The following is a 20,706-nucleotide window of genomic DNA, read 5'->3' on the forward strand; positions in this document are numbered from 1 at the left end:
AATAAAAAGAAACGCTAAATAATTGCATATTGATTCAATATACAATTAAAAATAGATATTATAATACTATATGAACGAAGTGAACACACTAACTTGCCGCTCGCACCTTTACAAGCGCCCATGCCGTTGCGAGTTTCTTATAAGATCTCGAGAGGAAGAGGCGCGTGCCGAAACTGGACCACAATCCCTCAGAGGATCTTATCTGGTGTTTGCATCTACGGTCTCAAGTTACCGAAAGGCAGGTTCGAGGCACCCTGGGGCGATTGGATACGCATATCTCTCACCGTCTCACACATAATTTCTCAGGAATTGTGTTAATTGAATAGGATAAGATCGATATCTCTTTTCTTATACATTTCCGTCCTAGCATTTCGTAAAAAGATCTTACAAAAGCAAAATTTGTCCACTTATTCAAGTACTCATATTTCGCAATTTTCTATAATCTAAATGTACACACATGTCACTTCTTAAAAGCAAATTTGTAAAGTTTCCTTTAAAACAAAAAGATCTTTCAATAGATCACTCAAGTTCCATTCAGATTATTTAATTTTAGCTTAATTTTTGTTTCTTCGTTAACTCTAACTACTTAATGCATTAACTTTAATCATTTGCAATACTTATACCATATCTTTAAAAAATATCACGCCTTGGTCAGTTAGTTTGCACCCATTTTTGGTTGTAGACAAAATTACTTAAATGATAGCCTGCCGAGTTAGTTTATTAGCTAAATCTGTTCGTCTCTGGCTCTCTCTCTCTCTTCTTTATCATCATTTCTTTTTCTCGAAGTGCCAAAAGAAAGAAAAAATAAGCGACAAGATCACCTTGACTGCGGTTTTTGAATCGAGTCTCGAAGGTTCACGCGAGTAACTGAAGGATTGCTTTCCGTTTTTTCCCTGGTTAGTTAATCATGAGTAAATTTGCTAGATTGACTACTTAGAGATGATGCGATGAGTAATTTTCTATCTCGCAGTATTATATTTTTATTGAATATTATGTTTTCCCCAATTTGGAAAAAAGAATAGATTTCTTTGTGTACTTTATATGTCGTGTACACATGCATAAAACGTCTTTTGATATTTAATACTTTCTTCGCTAGAATATTCGTGCCGAAATTTTTAACAAGTTTCAGTATATTTATTCGTGACATCTAAGACACAATTTATCGGCCCAACATCGATCGATACATCGTGACTGAAATCTCTTCAAACTACTTATTTATTGGTCGTCAAACTTACGGAACCGTGTCACGCGATTCTCACATCTTTATACGTCATGCATACTCGTAGAAGAATAAAACTCATACGGATGTTATAGATATTAGATATCGTTGACAAATTATTGCGGCGCTTTACATGTATCTCATAATTTGAATTCATGAATAAAATAAGAAAACTATTGGCAAGAACGTTTCTTACTTCAGTTTCCGCGTGAAATGAGATTTCTTTAAGTAATTACTAATAAAAATGCAGATAATAATATTTGAAAAAGTAATTATTCAAAGTTTAGTTTATCGAATAAAGGATATATCGAACGAATGAAGTATAGATTGAGTTGCGTGCGCAATTGTTAAAGATATTCACACGGCTAACACAAGGTAACAAATAATCCACGATAGTGTCACGGAGTCAAGATAAGCTCCCTCAAACACGACGAGAGCCCCGAGACATCACCGGGCCTCTGTGTCACCTCACCAAGGAGTTAAGAAAAAAAAGATGACCGCCGTGCGACGTGTGTGATACGCGTACATGTGTGTGCGGCATGCAACTGTGTAGGATCTACAAGGAAACCCTTCTACGCGGTCGGCGCCGTGGCGCCTCGGCACCAGCCGGTCCTCGGGATGAGAACAGCCCCGATGCACCAAAGTACTTGGTTGTAATCGTCAGAGACTCGTCTTCCACGAATGCCGCCGGATTAGAGCTCTTCGATCGCACGCTCGCGACGTCTGGCCGGCATACGCAAATAGCGCCGCTGACGCTTGGCCCTCTAAGATGCACACATGCCCTCAAGAATGCACGCGCATCATAACGCACGTTACATGTAATTTATCGCACAATTGTTTACACATTTTATTCCATTTGTATCTTCAAATTAATTATTATTAAAGATCTAATGCACCATGAAGCTTGATGCAATAGTTATTCATCATGCCTGACGAGACTTTATCGATGTTTGAGAAACTTACACGGGAGAGAATTTTCTTTTAAAATTTACCCTGGAAATCGTGGGACAACGTGGCATTTTCAACAACTTTATAAGTTTTTTCAACTTGTGCTATACTTTTTATTAGCAATTTTACTTACTATGAATTTGACTAGTAAAATGTATGGTAAAATTTCAAGAAACTTTTATAAAGTTCTTCAAAATGCCATATTGTCCCACGATTACATGATTTTCAGGGTTAAAAGAAAATTCTCTTTGCGTAAATAATAATTTAAGTAATAAATTGTTCTCACGTATTATCATAGTAAAATATATTGCCATCTAACAATAGATCGTCAGATATTTTTCTATTTATATTTTTTACACGATAGAATACCAGACGCCTCATAATTTAATCGCGTAACAGCACCCGACTTCTACGCACCGTAAAAGAACTGGGAACCTCTCGCGTCCTTTTCATTCTATTTGGTCCCTTTAATCGGTGTCCATTACCGATATATACATACCTGGTACCATCGACATGGTGGCGTCGGACCTTTCTAACTCGTCGCAACTCGCCAGGCTCTCATCTAAATTCCGTGTGATCCGTTGAGGGTCGTGAAAAGTACGACGCCGCGTTGATGTGGCGCCGCCGCCGCCGCCGCCTAACATCGAAACGCGATTATTTTCTTAACCGGTTCCCATTAGACGATCCGATATTTTCCGCTCCACTAGAGAGAGATCGCTCCCGTAGAGCGTCGCGATCACGCCGGGGAGTTTGTAATCGCTTAATTGCACGCGCGCTTTTTTGCATCGCGATCAAGCAGTACCGGTCATGCGAAAAATATCTGTTCGACAAATAAATATATGCTGGGGCAACTTTGATTCCTTCTCTCTTTTTTTATACTGTCAGGTTAAACGATAGCTCAGTTGCGAGAAAGAAAATAGATACGTCTGGATGTATACCGTACAAAAAATATATCAGCATTATTGTATTATTAAATTATGTATAGTTATTTTTATTCGCGTCTTTACTTAATTTGCCATATTTACTTCAGCGCGGTATTTCGGCGATTCATAAATTCGCTTAATATTATGGTATTGCGAATTTATAATTCACGTAAATTATTTTGTCCATATTTAAAATTAATACCGTCTGTTTGTGCGCTAAATTTCTCGTAAAATATATATACGTTCGACGATATTACCTAATGTTTCCAATGGATAGTGTTACCTTGCAAAGCGACAGATCAAGATATAAATGATCAACAGTAAATGTCATACAAGTGCAATCGTATTGCCGTATAAATATGTAACTTACATTAACGAAGAGTATATTGCGTTTTATCGTGGGAACTTGTAACCACTTTGTAAATAAGAGCGCGTTATCCGTATAAGTCATGGACAAAATTATTACTGAAGTAATATTAATCTGACGTCATAAATTACAATCGCGTTAATAATAGCAATAATACAAGAGTGCCATATTCGCCGATATAATTATGTCATTATCAGCGTAATAAACATGCGTATGTGTATAACGTGCGCGCGCACCGTCGCGTGTGCATATAACAAACTCGCGTAATCGCATCTCCACCTGCGAGAGATTTAAACGTATTCTTAAACATATCTGAGAGAGAGAGAGAGAGCTTGTTTTTCTATCTTTACTGCCATAACAACTTGGCAAATAGAGTTGTACATTGAATGCATAAATCTTAAACAGTTGTTCGACTATAACCTTAAGAACTTTTAATTGATAAAAATCTTCAGAAATTTAAATAATCATAGAAGCGGCTCAGAGCCTAGACAGCATTGTAGTGCCTCTTTTGCTTATCCCTTCTCCTCAATACACTCCTATTCTTGTTATTTGGTAACGTCATCGATACTAGTCAACACGACTCCAAATAGGTATCGCTTTTCCTTTCTATCCCACATAACACTAACTTTTACTGTTCTTTTGTTACAGCTTACGTTTAAAAATTACTATGTTACACATACTTGCGTCGCGTTTTATGTAAGGCCGCTCTATTTTTTCATATTTTATATCACTGACTGCGTAATTTCTTGTATCAATTAATTGTATGCTGTTATCTATCATGCGCTAATTTATATTTCTTTTTTTATATACTGAAGATGGTCCAGTTAGAACCAAAACGTCTATTCGCTTTATATTGTATTTTAATAAAAAAAATTTTTGAACATTACAACCCTGTCTAGGCTCCGAGCCCCTTCTATGATTACTTCGATTTTTATTATAGAGCCATTGTTATTTACTCAAGAAATTTCTTTTTACCTTTTCTATCTAGAAAGAATGCAGCTTTCGCTTAAGGAAGATAAATTAGCAACTGAGCCCTTTATTTTACTTTACGCACGTTTATCTCCCTCCGATTAATTCAAGTATACTTTTTAACGGTAGTGTTAACATCACGAACGAAAATATTTGAAGCAAAATCGCGAGAAATAGTCAATTAGTTTTCGTTGTGTGACACGTTTCTGCAACCTTTCGCACCGATCATGCCGCGTAGTTTAGCGAATAATAAAATATTCGACGGAAGATTAACATCTCGAAAACCTCAGTTTTTTTTATATTATCGTGGATAAAATCGCTGCGTGATCGAAAAAAAAACATTAGATATTGATTCACCAATGAAGATACTTACTTATATAACGTTTGCAACAACATAACTCTTTGAATATATAACATAGGCCATGTTTATAAGTCGGTATAGTATGTACAAAATGTTTTATCAATATTATTACGTATATAAGCACGTAATAAATACAGCATACAATAAATTATGTCAATTGTTCAATATATTGTAGAGAAAGATAGATATTTTTTTATATTATCATCAACATACGAAAATATGTGAATTGATTTTAGCACGTTTGTAAAATTGCACGCTTTTTCCTAGCACATTATCAGGCGATATCAAAATGACTCTGATATCGATAAGTTATGCTAATTTTATTACAGTCATTATAGTCGTGTGTGATATACGTGTTTTTCTATCGCAAATTGAGATAAACTGCGTCGCTACTTGTTACGCTTTGCCCAGCAATGCAACATCATTAATGCTACTTAATAGTATACTTGATAGTTAATATTATTCTGTAGTTAGAAAAAAGTTCGAGTTGCTAAAATTACGCTCTCGGTCGAATGCATTTCAGTGCTGATGAAGAATCGTTTAATGTTATGCATAGCTTTACTCTAATATCTATGCTGACATACGGTCATTGATACAAATTAATAAGATACGTTTGTATACTCATCAAAAGAATGATCTGTGGCATTAACAGACTATTAAATTGACAAATTATGAAAGGAAAACTAATAATAATGCTCTCCCTCAGACCGATAATTATGAAGTGTAGTGTATTAAATCATAATTCTCTAAAACAATAATTATTTCCAAATTATATTATATAGGTACAGTTTAACAAATAAGCATTAAAAGATTGGTTCCATTTCAATTTATAAGAATTCTAATTTGCATTAAGTGATGAATGTTTGGTTTTCAAGAATTTTATACGAAATTATGATTTTGCATAAAATTTTTCAAAATGATAGAAATATATTGGGCGAATATGCACACTGATACGCATAGTTATCTGTACATGATTTTGTAGAGATATCTTTCGAATCATAAGCACAAATTAATCATAAGTATAAATTTATAATGAAATTTTTGCTCTAACAATTTGTGAAATTTATAAATTCTGGTTCTTGCCTTTATTTCAAAAATTAAAAGTATTATAGACTTTTATTTCTAGTGCTCCTAAACCTAGCCCAATTCACTGATGACTATTCATTTGGCATAACGCGATCGCATGTACTTACTCATGCTCCACATCGGTACATGAGCTTTTATACGCGCGTACGACTGCACACATGTAACGAAAACTTTGGTCCCGCCTACACGGGGTATATTTGTGACCGCGATGGCCGCTATCGGTATCTCCGATTCAACGGTCGGAGCCGTGCGATGAAGGTGGAGACGCGTCTGCGCGTCTCCGTGCCTCTCTCTTTCTCGCAATGCCTTTATTCGCTGAACAGCACCTCTCTTTCTCCGATGCGTAGACTATCATTTGATCCCCGCCACGGTACACGCGGCGAAATCCCCTCTTTAAGACCTGCGCGTTTCTTTCTCTCCGTTTTCTCTCCTCTGACTCCTCACGTCGTACCTTCATCAGCTCCCTACCCTCGACACGCGACGCGATACGTTCAACTTTGCGCGCTAAACGGATTTGGCGAGTAATCTTTTATAAAGTTTCAAAAATCCTGTTCATTTTCTTCAATTTTTATTTTCTAAATCATTCAAATAAACGCCCAAATAATCAAATAATCAGATTGACCCTGCAAATAAACTCCTCGTAGTCACCTCATAGTTACTCCATTCTCGCTCGATGCTTCCTAAGTCTCTTTATCTAAGGTTCGTTGCACAACAACATGGTTTGTTATAATTGTGCGACATTTTGTTTTCGAAAAGTAATTGTTAAATGTTACAACACAACGATAACGTGATACTTTGTATCTTCCGATCACGTGCGCTTACAATAACTTCATTTTTGGCATAAGTCCTTTAAATACTGAGTCGTTCCATCATGTCAAATATTCAGAGAAGGAAAATTTCTTCGCAAAACTTTTATTTAATGTATCATAAATTGGTTATTAATAAATAATCGATTTATGACGACTCTCCATTACTTAAATTATTTAAAATGCAAAATTGTACAATTCGCGTAATTGCTCCGTATTTTTAAACTGAAAGTGATAGGAAGAGATACGATTTAATCAACGGCAAATCCAAAAATAAATATCATGCTTACAAATAATAATCGTTCTTGCATATTTATCAAATGTATAGACGTAAATTAACCGCACTAATCGCGAATTGTTCATAGAAAATGTTTCGATAATAATGCGATAATGCGGAGCAATTCACGTGGTCTGCCTGCTCGAGTATCGCTTGCGAATGGTAGCACGGCGACCTTGTATATGCACAACAACCATATGCAACTCCGCGCTGCAAAAATAAACGCCAAGGCTGTGTTTCTTGCCGTTAGCAATTTGCTCCACGAAACCAATGTATTGTAAAATATCTAACGTATATTCTATAACCGAATATTCTCTGTCTATATTTTTAATTTCAACAATTAAATTGCCATCGCACACTTCTTGCTTTATCGTAATAATAAATTGGATATAAAGTGTGGGAATACAGTTCTATTAGAATTTTTCTTGCTTTTCGAGTTCCTTCTCTTTTTTTTTTGCGCAAATGCATCTCGGCACACCTCCCTTCTCGTGCCATATATTTATTCACCGCTCCTTTCGAAGGCCGATTCCTCGATCCGTCGCGGAGGACCGAATCGTCGAACGTACCATGGCGGTATTACGATCACTTCCTTGGAGAACGTGTATACGAGACAATAGAATGGCTGTGGGCGGCAATATGTGTGAGAATTTAATATCAACAACCCCGTTGCTTGGATTATCTCGCGTTTAGGGATGCTTGAATTTTATCGATACTTTTGTTCAATCGGATTTTCAAGATTGTTCAAGCAAACGTAGCAAAATATTATACATCGACATATATTCTTTTATATTTATTGGTTATTATTATAGATCGATATATTCTTTATTTTCTTTGAGCATACTAACTTGCGACTTCGATCAAGAGAAACTGATAATAAGTTAATAAAAATATTAAAGAAGAGATACGTAAAAATATATAAAATAGAGAGAGAGAGAGAGAGAGAGAGAGAGAGAGAGAGAGAGAGAGAGAGAGAGAGAGAGAGCAATTTTAAATAGTTCATTTCCGTCCGAATGAATATGTGTCATGTTCATGGACATGTCTGTATTTAGCTAATGATATCAGTTTTCTCTAAATTTTGCAGTGCAAAACGCGCCATATTCTATGCATCGCGCTCAAAAAGGTTGCATAGATATGGTGAGACTGCGCGTATTCTTAAGGAGATGCGTATCCTAACAATGAGACGCGTGGGCGGTACAGGATTCACGTACCAAAATGGATAGGTGTACGAGAGATACCGATATGTCGGACTACGTGTACTATTTTCGTTTCTAACAATACGCGAGATAAATTCTTGACGTGCCGCAATAGACGCGCTGGTATTAACAAAGATCGTGAAACACTGTGAAATCCATATTGCATAATAAAATCGCGTAACACGCGCGCGGAAATTGTCTTTCAGCTATAATTGCCAATTATTGCAAGCAAAAAGACTTACTATGTATTCGCTCAAATATCTCGACTGTTCGTAATGAGGAAACCCCGAATTAATACCTGGATCGTTTGATGAGGAATCAGGATCCAATCAATTAAAGTTCAAAAATCGCCGCGATTGAAAATGTTATCGAAATCAATCAGAGTGGAGAGAAAACACGCTAAAATAATGAATTTGTCAAAGAGTAAACCGGCGACCAAAACCATGCACACCACCAATGCCCAGTGGGCATTATCCCATCTCATCCCATTTTATCGTATCTCCTATTTCATCCCTACAAAAACGAACAATACCCCAGCAAGATCTAATGGCCAAACTAATGCCCAAGAAAATACCCAATAATGCCCAGCAACGCCGCTAATGTCTGTACACCACAATACCCTCAGCGGTTTATCCCTCGGGATTTGTCGAATAAAACATGCCATATTTAAACTGCCAGAAAATATTTCACGTTACAGGTAAAGCTATAAATACCCTTTCAGTTAATATTCTCATTGCCCGTCGTAATAAATTATTCAAAATTTAACACTGCTCGGCCGTGTAAGCCGAAGGACTTCTAGTTTTCCGATCCGCGATCAGGAAAGTTCCTTTGTACGGACAGACAAGACAGGAGGGGCCCGACGGCGATCATGACAGGATTCGACATTTATTCACGACCTGCATCCTTGGTCTCATGGGCGGCCCGTGCCGCATTTGCTCGTCGTCTTACATGACGCTCGGCGGGATCTCAATATGCACGGCTTATCGGCTTTAAAGGGATCATTAACATTATCTGTTGCAGGATGTATTATTGCCGCTTCCATATTACCGGCGTAACGATATATCTTTCCGTAGTAGCGAAATGAGATTGCGGCAAACCTTTAGCGCGCAAAGTATTTGCCGTCGTACTTTGCGCTTTTGCACTTGTATTTTGTATTGTCGGCATCGACTAAAGTGATTATACGTTTATAAAATTAAGGGGAGTTTCGCGTCATAGCTGCTTTATTAATAAGATGACTAATTATAATTTACGAATTATTCGAGTGCATCTCTGGTAGAAATGTCATGCATTTTTTGCGCAGTTACTAGACAGATGCATTAACTTTTGTCCAGTAACTGAGAAGTAAAACTACTTGCAATTACCAATCAAGATGTAACGCTTTTCTTACAATTACTGCACGTAAAAGATGCGCAAAATCTGAACCCAATTACTGAACAATAAGTATTTTAATAAATAATAATCTATTAATACTCGACAATAACTAAGCAAACTGCATATATTTTTACCAGAAAAACTGCCTCAGCACTGGCAAATAAAATTCTATCAAGTTTTCGTCCATTTTCTATGCAGTATTGTTAGAACTAACGAGAATGCAGTAATACTAGACAGTAACTGGAAGGGTGTCTAGAGAAACTGCATACACATTTCTACCAGGGATAAATGACAATCGATTATAGTTGTTAAAAATCTTGCTAAACTGCAAGATCTTCACAACCTGCCAAAAATACACTCGTATATAAGCAAGTTGTAATAATTACGCGAATTCGAAAGTTTTAGACGGAGATGTTACTAATTTTCGATGTAATATATCGGCAGATGCCACGGTGGTAGCTCTCGAGGAGGATGTTCCACGGGGGCGGAAGTGGCGGGTACGGCGCAAGTTCCGATTACCAACAACAATCCCAACAACAACAGCAGCAACACGGGCAGCAGCTTCAGTCACCCGTCTACGTTCCATCGTCTAGACCGGCGATACCGTCCGCAGCCACGGCAGCGCAATATCACTCCTTCCCTACTTCGTCCTCGCCCGCATGGTAATAATCTTCGAAAGATTATACGCGCGCCACGCGTGCCTCAAAAAAACTTCTACGTGAAAATACGCTTGTTGCTTTCAAGGGAAAAGACGGCATCCTGGCAGCACGGAGTGGAAACGTATGCGCATCACGCGCTCGCTGGACATACGAGCGGTACCGCGGCGGCAATGGGGCCGCATGCCGGACCTGGCCATCCGCATGCGGGACATCCGCACGCGGCGCATCCCCATTCGACCCTGGCCGCGGCCGCGGCCGCACCGTTCTACGCGCAGAACGTCGCGATGATGTCCTCGTGGCGTGCCTACGATAGCACTGGCTTTCAACGCGCGTCGCCTTATGGTTCGTACATGCAACTTTTTTTTATATAAATGTGTTCCTCGCGCATACCTGTCATGTAAGTCTCCTATTTTACCCGGTAAACAGGTAGGATCACGGTTCGACCAGGTAAATACGAGATATTTATATTTCTCAAATAGAATGAGAAGAATAAAATTTCAAATTTTAATTGTCCTCAGCTTGCCACATTTATTGAATACGCCTTCACAACGTTTCGACCTTTGGTTAGACCCTTATCAACTGAGATCTAGGAGTAAATGTTTTATATACAATTTACGTGACAAGTATAAACGAATTGTACAGTATCGCAGAAAGATTGTCGGGTTACCTTGTTACGGAGTTTGTCAAATCAAATTACAGCCATTTGGCGAACGATATTCAGAAATAAGAGCCATTTCACTAACGTCCGGAGTCGATGATTGTAAGACTATACGTTAACCTACCGTACATCAGAAACAGATCTCTGAATATGAAAATAACTAATCAGTCTTTGTCTTACAATCATCGACTCCGGACGTTAGTGAAATCGCTCTTATTTCCGAACACCGTTCGCCACATTGTGGCTGTAATTTCATTTGACAAACTCCGTAACAAGGTAGCCCGACAATCTTTCTGCGATACTGTACAATCCGTTTATAAATTGTATGTAAAACATTTACTCCTAGATCTCAGTTGATAAGGATCTAACCAAAGGTCGAAACGTTGTGAAGGCGTATTCAATGTGGCCAGCTAAGGTCGATTAAAATTTGAAATTTATTTATATCAATATACTGGCAATCTGATGAAATATACCATTAGAATGAGAAGAGTTACTGAAACAGTCGTCTTGAAAAAATCTTAAATCTTAAACAATACACTGAAAAGAATTTTCGCTACCGTAGCTAATCATGATTTACTAAAATATTTTGCTGCATTAACCATAAATTTCTAAACCACAGCAAACGGTTTGCTGTCGCACCTAATACAATAGGCATATTTTACAACTGAAATTTAGTTAGCACATGCAGTTTTCAGCTACGGCAGCTACATTTTTTTCCGTGTACTGACAAAATAAATATCAATAATTTGTATATCGGTGTGACTGTATTAAGCAATATTATATTACAGGCGTTTACGCTATCTTTATTCATTGGGACGTAAAAATATCACTAATGTAGCTGGATTCCATTAGCCTTCCCTGCCATACTTAAAATTTGCTCGTGGTGGCGCGTGAAAACGGAGGTGCTCATATCGCTTTTCGTTGGCGTGCATCACGCGTGAAGGCGCAATGATAAATAAACAAAAGTTATGAGAACTACCCGTATGCCGCGGCGATAAGATACGTAGGCATGCAATTTCCTATGGCGCTGATTAGTTTATCGAAACCGCAGACGATATCACGAACGGAGTTCTCGCGAGGGAGTAACCGTGGAATTCTCAAGCGGAGTGTTTCTGTGCAACTTGAAACCTTCTGGTGAAGCCATTATTTTCGTGTCATCGATGGCATCGAGAGACAAGGGCCTTCTAATCGAAACTTTCCAACCGAATCGTGCAATAATAGCGATTGCTTGACGAAATTATCTTGTTTAACTTTTTATAAAATTGTATAGGTAGATATCAATCTATGTGAATCTTTTAACGATATACGACAACGAAATACCATGTTAACGCGCGTGAAAAGAAGCATTTAACTTGGCGATTAACGCTGACCTCGTGACAGCACCGCTCGAAAAAAAAGAAAAACTTGCCGAAGCAAAGAGAAAGAAGTTACTTTCCTTCGCGGATGCTATTCGCCGCCGTGCATACGGCGGGCCATGTGCGATGAATAAGTGATAGCGGTGCCTTTGAAGTGAGCCGGGTCGATCCCGCGGTCAAGTGTTTTACAGCGTACCGACGGGGAATCGGTTCAGAAAGCCAGCGCGGGCGGATGCTTCCTCTGGAGAGTGTAGGAACGGAAAGTTCGTCGCGTATTCCCTGTTATGCTTTGCCGTCTAACTTTAAATCCCTACGGGCCTCCTCGAAACATAGATAAATTATGAAGAACGGTCTTACCGCGTCAGTTTGGTCAATTCATTTGGATAAAGAGGATTCTGGAGTTTCAAAAAAAAAAATAACATTAGCATTCGAGAAAACTTGAAAAAGGTGACAGTGGAACTGACGTTGTCGTACATAATGAAATGTAAATCTCTTACTTTCCGCGCTTTATTACTTTTAAATTATCTCTAATATATGCATCATTGGAATTTCTTGCTGTATTGTTTCAGAATTTGCAATTTGTAGAAAACTAATTTTGACTTTTGGTTTGGACTTTTGGTTTAATCTCAATAAACGTAAAATTAATCGACCCAATACGAAAATGATTACAGACACCGCGATGGATTTCCAGTTTGGTGAGGGTCGCGAGTGCGTAAATTGTGGCGCGATATCGACTCCGCTCTGGCGAAGAGACGGCACTGGCCACTATCTTTGCAACGCTTGCGGACTTTATCACAAAATGAATGGCATGAATAGGCCGCTCATTAAGCCCTCGAAACGCCTGGTAAGTTCATCCGCAAATGATTGTAATAAAACTTCACCAATATACCTACACACATGTCACTTTGCAAAGAGTCGTATTTCCACGTCGTGGTAAAGTGACATGGTGTTGTATTCGCAAAAGAACTGACTTTTAGCGCTACCTTTTAATATGAGAATATTATTAACCTGTTGTAGATTTTACCTTTGTATGTATATCAAGCTCTTTCACATGCTTCATATTAATAGAAGCTTTTGAAAACAGATTTGAATTTTTTAATTTTTCCGAAAAAATACTATTTAATCGCGATAATTGCATTCGTATAACTTGAATTATTTTGGCGTGCGTTACAAATGGGACAGATGTCGGAATTTCAGACCGCGACGAGGCGACTCGGGCTGTGCTGCACAAACTGTGGCACCCGCACCACCACCTTGTGGAGGCGCAACAATGAAGGCGAGCCAGTGTGTAACGCTTGCGGGTTATATTTCAAATTGCACGGAGTCAATAGACCGCTAGCCATGCGAAAGGATGGTATACAAACAAGAAAGAGAAAACCGAAGAAGACCCCAGAGCAAAATGCTAGATCGTCCCAGGGAGACCATGAAACCACTGCCTCGACTACATCCTCCCCTTCCACAGGTTGCTAAATGATAAATTGCTCTTTTGTCTCTTGTGTGGCAGATGTGTACAAAATATAAAACTCTAAAGTAAAACTAATAAACTTGTATTTTGTTTGCTGAGGACCTTGTGGTGTATAGATTTTCGGCATTAATGGGCGTGTTTGGGCATTACTTTGGGCATTGTAGAGATAAAAGAAGATAAATAAGATAAAGTAATGCCCACTGAGCATTAGTAGACATGGGTGTAGATAATTTTGATTATATAATCAACGGTTTGCCCCTCGATACATAAGTAAATAAAAGAAGCGATAACTGTAGTAATTTTAATCGCTTACAATTAAAAAAAAAATGTTCTCTTCAATTTTATGCATAAAAGTAATTGCTCTCTTGCGTCTTGTATTTATCAAGTATTTACGTGGACTGCTCCGATTTCTTAATTTTTTACAACTTTACTTTTAATGTCGTGATTATTTCTCTACAGATTTGAAGAATAATCAACAACAGCAACAACAACAGCAGCATCAGATCGAGGTGCCAAAGTCATCGGGCTCATCGACATCGACCGATAGACCCGTTTATCTCGGGCATACTTCTCTCCTGGCCACTGGAAGTGTACCTGCTGTGAAAACGGAACCACGGAGCTGCGACGGCATCGTTAGTCAGCCGTACTCTTATTATCAACACCCTCATCAACTCGCTGTCACCAGTGAACATCAACAACAGAGCTATTACGGCACCCAGGAGGCGCCCTATCATCATCAACATCATGTCACTACAGCAGCGAAGTTACTCGCGTCTTCGTAATTGTTTAGCAATTCAAGTTTGTTCGCTAGAATCGCTTTGAAAAGAAATTTATACATGGAAAGAACATTTTTCCGATATTGAAGGATCCGCCGAGAAACTTGTACGGAAGATCGTAATGTTTCTGATAAGAATTTAGAATTGACAATTGTGATTGGAACTTAAACCAATTATTTGGAAAAAGAGCAAGAGAGACAAAATTAACGGTTAAAAAACTTCTTTGACAAGTGTGTGAAAGAAAATTTCTTTTACAACATGGGACTAGTCAGTGACGTGCAAATTGCTTTAAATTCAAAAAAAAAATCTGCGGTGATAGAAGCTGAAATAAAGTATGAATCCAAGAGAAGAATACCACTTCTCGAAAAAGTAAGTTTTCAAGAAAGTGATTATCTTCACATAAAAATCTGTGCGCGAACGCTTTAGCGTGTAATAAATGATTTGAAAAGAGGCGACATATCATCAATGTGTCTTAAAAATCTTTAATTTTAAACGTGTCGTTAATAGGCAGGAGGAGAACTCGATCTCTAGTCAATGACAGGGATTATGAAAAAGTTATGAAAGACGACGCGTATTGAAAATTATTTCGCTAGTTTAGCGATAAGGATTGGAATGTTAATATGAAACGTAGCACATTTTCATATTTAACTTGGCGCTTCTTACGTTTAAATATTCGATACATGTAAATAGCTGAATTACAATTAGTGCAAGAGTGCTTCCTGGTTTGATAAAAGCGCAAGGATACTTAACAAAAATAACAGATTATTGGCAAAGCTCGTGTGCAACAAATACATAGACAAAAGTATTTCGGCATTTGAAGAGCGATACAACACATCGCGCTTGTCACGCTGTTTTTTTTTAGTCTTTTAATCAGATAGTATAACATTTCAACTTCAACTAATTATAAAAGAATAAAATGCCTCCGTTATTTAAGTGTTGAAATAATATTTTTACTGTATCGATTATCCTATAATTTTTTGTTACACAGCAATTGCTGCACGCGGAACCAGAGTACTTAACTGTAAATAATCTTCATGGTAAACTATTGCAATATTAGAAATAGATAGACTCTTTCGGCCTCGACGATTTCATTGCTTCGTTTACTGTCATATACTAGATTAGGACATTTACTTGTAACTCTCCATGATTGCTTGAAACACACATTGAATTATTCTGCATGAAATGTTTTTCTTAAATGGTCAAAAAAGTAGGTATACTTTTTACCTTTCGTACTTGATTTATCGATAAGCATCTTTATAATTATAATAAATAAGCAAAATAAGTACAAATTTTTTATTGCAGTAGATGAAGTTAATTTCTCGAGGCACGAATACATTATTATCAGATTTAGCCATAAATCCTGCACGAATACAATAATGATTCACTTCGAAAAATAAGTAGAAGTCTGATGAGCCATTCTCATAATTTATTGACTCGAAGCCATTGCTACGGTTTCTTGATGAATATGTTTAGTTAATATTAAGCAAGAATAAATTTTGTTTTTGTGTATAGTTCCTCTGTAAACCTACTTTTGCGATGCGCAATAAATAATTTTACTCCATTAAGACAACAGAAAAGTTGCGTTTCTTTTTCCAAGCTAAAGAAAGAAAGATACTATTCGAAATAATATGGTGAAAACTTAATGCTGAGTAAAGGCTAAATCAATTATATTGCACTTCTTTAATACTTTCAAATTTCTCGCAACAATAGCAATATTATAGGATAATTTGGAATTTCCTTTAAACTTTTGTACTTGGAAAAATAAATTATTGTATAATATGCAATTGATGTTGGAATGAAGTACCTTATATAATAACACTGCACATGCTATTTGTAAAATCGAATGCCTTTCTATAATATCTTTTTACATAATTGTATTGCCGATAAATAAAAGAAAAGTAAAACTTTTCTGTTGAATCAAATTTAAAACATTTATAATATACGCGGAGATAAGAAATTAAACTGTCAAGTTTTATTTAGCGTATTTTTATGCATCATCCAAGCATCTCAAGATATTGTAAATTAAAAAATAAAATCTTTTCTAATAAAAAGCTTGCAATTTTACCTCTGTGAAACAAATTTTTATTGAATATCGCTGCGCTTCCTTTTTCTTACAAAATTAAAAATATTATAATTATCATTTTCTTTTTACCGTGCGGAAGAATATGGCTGTCTTTATTCTGGAATAATTTCACGATCGAACAATGGTGTCACGCCCGATCAGTCTATCGCAAATATTATCTTTCCGCGTTTTGACATTTGAAGTGACATATCGAACAAATCCAACTCACCTCCGTCCATTCCCACCACCAATGAGTTAAGCCTCCCTCAAACAGGGGTGCTTTTCACGCCGTGGCAGAGTTGGTCTTCGTTCGCGAACCCGGTCGGACACGATCACCTTGATCAAAGCACGAGCATTGTGCGAGTCATATTCAAATCGCAAAAACGTACTCGATTTTACGTAATCTTGAATTTATTGCAGTGAAATAAAAAAAATGGGTAAATATCCGATTATTCAATCACAGATTTCGATGGTACGACTACGTGTAGTATAAACTGCTTGAAAAATATGAGTAACTTGCTCTTCATAAAGTTAATTGTAACATATAAAATTAATCTCGACATAAAATTCTTAGCTAAACGATAACATTTCTCGTAACAGGAAGAACTCTGCCTACACCAGTGTCTTGTAGAGTATGTGGTGATCGATCATATGGAAAACATTACGGCGTTTATTGCTGCGACGGTTGCTCGTGTTTTTTCAAGAGATCCGTGCGTCGCGGTGCTCTGTTCACTTGCACAAGTTTGTACACTTTTAATAGAAGTTGTAGAATATACAGAACAGTGTATTAAAAGAATAATACCAGGAGACGCTACGTAAGTATCACGTTATGATATCGTATCAATGATTAGACCTGATAATCCTTTAGATAGCGATGGATCCTGCACCGTTGACAAAGCTAGACGAAATTGGTGTCCACATTGTCGTCTAAAGAAATGTTTCTCCGTTGGCATGGATACAACGGGTACGTAAAATTTCTTATATTTTCTCTCTCTCTCTCTTTCTCAGTAGGTCAAATTTTTATTTTAGAATTGCCATAAAACAAATGCTAACTATAGACGCATTTTACGTTTGCGTAAAGAGCATGTTATGAATAATGTTTATGTGCTATTTGCATAATTAAATTCACATTATTCTTCTTCTAAAATTTATTATAATTTGTTATAACTGTGACTCTCGTAACCAAATTAATCTAATCTATCATTTAGTTTCGTTCTGATTAATATTAAATTAAATCGATATAGGATGTCTTTTATGAAATCTCCTACCGAACATAAAATCATCGCCGACAAGTAAACATAGTAAGGTGCTAACGAACTCAACGAGATGCAAACAATGGCGTGTGCTAGACACGTGCCTCTACCCTTACCGCTATTCAGAAAAGTTAATTGACAGCGGAATTATAATCTCGACAATCGATGTTAATATAATATTTATCTTCATTTATCTTGAATTTTTTCTTTCACAATATATATTTTAACTTCGATATTAATGACAAATACCGCGTTAAAAAATTAACAAAAGACCTAAGAGTTTTAGAAATAACTGCAAAAGGCTAAATCTGTTATAAGTAACGAACACAAACTGCGATAGCCATCTTGCGTGGATAATCTTGCAAATAATTTAGTAGTAGACATTGCCACACGTGTCATGTAAAACGACATCGAGTGTCAACTCCGGTCGTCAGCTCTTAAATACACAAAGCTTACTCTGTGATCGGACAACTAAAGCTACCCTACTAGAATTGTCCAACTACACGATTGTTATATACATCTTCATATATCGATTATAATAACGGTACAAATGTAAAATAAGATCGTTTAACAAAATTAAAAAATTATAAGTTTCACAAAAATCCCTCATATAAAAATATTTGAACAAGTTACTCTAACTGAAGCATATTTCCATTTTATAAGACAACATTTAAACAGTAATAAATAATTAAAAACACAGTTCATTATAAACACGAATAATTAATTGCTTATCGACGGGAGATATTTATTTTATGCTAAAATAAAATATTTTGTTATCCGGGGGGGGGGGGAGGGCAAATGCTCAAAGTACCAGAATAAACTGGATAAAACAGGTTTGAAGCCTACTACACGAGGAAGAATTTACTGTTGAATTTTTAAAGCAAATATTTTCACAGCGGTGCAGGAAGAACGAGGGCCGCGTGCACGAAATAATGCGCTCTCAAATTCGCATAATTCTAACATCACCTGGAAGCCTAGAGCCGATTCATCAACGACCTTTTGTTCACGCTTTAATAATGCCGAGATATATTTGCCTTTCAAGAATTCCACACTAAATAATACTTTAATGACGAAGACGTTACGCGAGTCTGAAGCCAGAGAAAATATTTTCTTTCCTGTCATGTCGCGCCAGCCGACGAGGATTATATCGCCCGGTAATTTTCCTTGAAATATTTAAGTTTTATCCAACTCTCGACAAAATCTATTCAACCACTGCTATTACGAGACATATTCTATATATTTTTCTTACGATAATTTAATTGGATTTTATGTTGCACGCAGGTACGGCTATACAGTATGAAATATCTGCACAAATATTCCTGGCTGCTATTCGGAACGCACGTCGCCATCAAGACTTTTCGATGCTGAATGTGGAGGAACAAAACAAGATGCTTCGTCGCGGATGGTCCGCTCTTTTTGTTTTACGTGCAGCCACGTGGCCGATTGATTTGATGAACGTACGAGGACAAGGTGCGACGAGTAACGACAGTGCTTCAGCCTGCATAATCGCAACGCGCACCGCTATCGCAAAATTGCAACTCGACGATATCGAACTATGCATTTTGGACACGTTTGCACTGTGTCGTCCCGGTAAATAAAAGCTGAACAGTTGTCTTGTAACTTTTCGATAATGCATAACAGTTGTCTTGTAACTTTTCGATAATGCGTGTGTAAAATTTCTCGGTGATTAAAGTGCGATTACTGAGCGGTATCTTTCTAAATTACAGAGATCGCCGATACTACCAACGGTTTCCACGTAATGTCACAAGCGAGAAATAATGCTGTGGAAGCTCTAATACGACATCTTCAACAGCGAGACGATCGCGAGAGCAAACTGGCGAAGATTCTATTTGTCCTACCACTTCTTACCGGATGCTGCTCTCGAGAATTGGCCGAAGAATTGTTCGCACCAATTATCGGCGATACAGATCTGGAAAGAGTTATCGCGTCTGTGCGATAAATCTTTCGCAACAATGAAAATATTTAGTCGATAATCGCACATTATCAGATCAGATTTAATAGATATTAATCTGTATAAATCGTCCTACTTACAATTAACTATGTAATGATCAATCAAAAATACACAAATTACAATAGAGTGAATTAAAATGAAAGATTGACGATAGATTCCTGTAATTATTCTCACTCTAGTTTAATCGACACTATCACCATTTTATTTGCAAAAAGAACACAACAGAACTCATTCACTTTTCTATTTACGTTATATAAAATATATCCTGCCTATTATTTGGAAAATCAATCGATCGTAAAGCGTTTTAATTTCTATCGATAGAACTCAGAAAGGTGTTGGACTCATGCCTTCCAAATGGATGAAGATATTATAACACACGTTACATTCTTTATCATCCGAGATTTATCCGCGAAGAAACCGCGATACATCTTTTATTGAGAACCAGATTAGTGATCCTGAGGGGAATTGATATCATTGAAATTTTTACTTATACTGTAATAACTCTAGGGAAAATTTTGTATGAATGACTTTATTATTGAAGCTAAGTAAGATGAAGCTAAAAAGAAGCTAAGAAGCTTCATTAAGACGATAAGAATGTCATTACTATTTCGTAAAAATTGAAACATATGGTAATAAAATTTTAGCCGTTACTCGTAAAGAATAACCATATAACCGCGAAATAATTCACTCGTGTATTCCTTGAGATATAAAATGTACTCTCTTTTACAGTTGATATATTGTATAAAAAATAAGAATCGTAAAAACTGTATGGTTTCATTAATTATTTTTATAAATAGATGTTTAGCGAAATTTGGCTGAGTGTGTGGGTAAAGTTAAAAACATAAAGTTATTAGATTAAATAGATTATAAGATTCAATATCTAATTAAGAAAAACGAATGGCGATGATCGCAGAGTGGATGTAGAAATAGCAGATTTCTCCGAATTTTTACCATGGGCAAACATGAACAAGCAGTTGGATTATTAA

General features: G+C 36.9%; 2 protein-coding genes across 8 annotated transcripts in view; both read left to right on the forward strand.

Annotated features, from left to right (window-relative positions):
- LOC105560353 (GATA-binding factor A-like) overlaps window positions 1–16,010 on the forward strand; it is a 49,111-nt gene extending 33,101 nt beyond the window's left edge. For 6 of the 7 annotated variants that reach the window (XM_012009404.1, XM_012009405.1, XM_012009406.1 and 3 more), the window contains 5 exons: window positions 9,965–10,182; window positions 10,265–10,521; window positions 12,864–13,036; window positions 13,375–13,654; window positions 14,117–16,010. In XM_012009404.1, coding sequence (XP_011864794.1) covers window positions 9,992–10,182; window positions 10,265–10,521; window positions 12,864–13,036; window positions 13,375–13,654; window positions 14,117–14,439 — 1,224 coding nt within the window. In that variant the 5' untranslated portion in view covers window positions 9,965–9,991 and the 3' untranslated portion in view covers window positions 14,440–16,010. The remainder of the gene's footprint in view (window positions 1–9,964; window positions 10,183–10,264; window positions 10,522–12,863; window positions 13,037–13,374; window positions 13,655–14,116) is intronic. The other variant, XM_012009410.1, reaches the window with a different exon arrangement.
- Window positions 14,692–20,045, forward strand: LOC105560370 (photoreceptor-specific nuclear receptor). Its single transcript, XM_012009439.1, has 7 exons — window positions 14,692–14,802; window positions 15,422–15,470; window positions 17,096–17,236; window positions 17,364–17,459; window positions 18,645–18,902; window positions 19,030–19,338; window positions 19,476–20,045. Exons 1-7 carry the CDS (start codon window positions 14,692–14,694, stop codon window positions 19,706–19,708), a joined length of 1,197 nt encoding a protein of 398 aa, XP_011864829.1. The 3' UTR covers window positions 19,709–20,045.
- Window positions 20,046–20,706: the final 661 nt, after the last annotated feature.

Source organism: Vollenhovia emeryi, unplaced genomic scaffold (genome assembly GCF_000949405.1).
Source record: "Vollenhovia emeryi isolate VEMERY1.0 unplaced genomic scaffold, V.emery_V1.0 DF939232.1, whole genome shotgun sequence".
Taxonomy (NCBI): Eukaryota; Metazoa; Arthropoda; class Insecta; order Hymenoptera; family Formicidae; genus Vollenhovia; species Vollenhovia emeryi.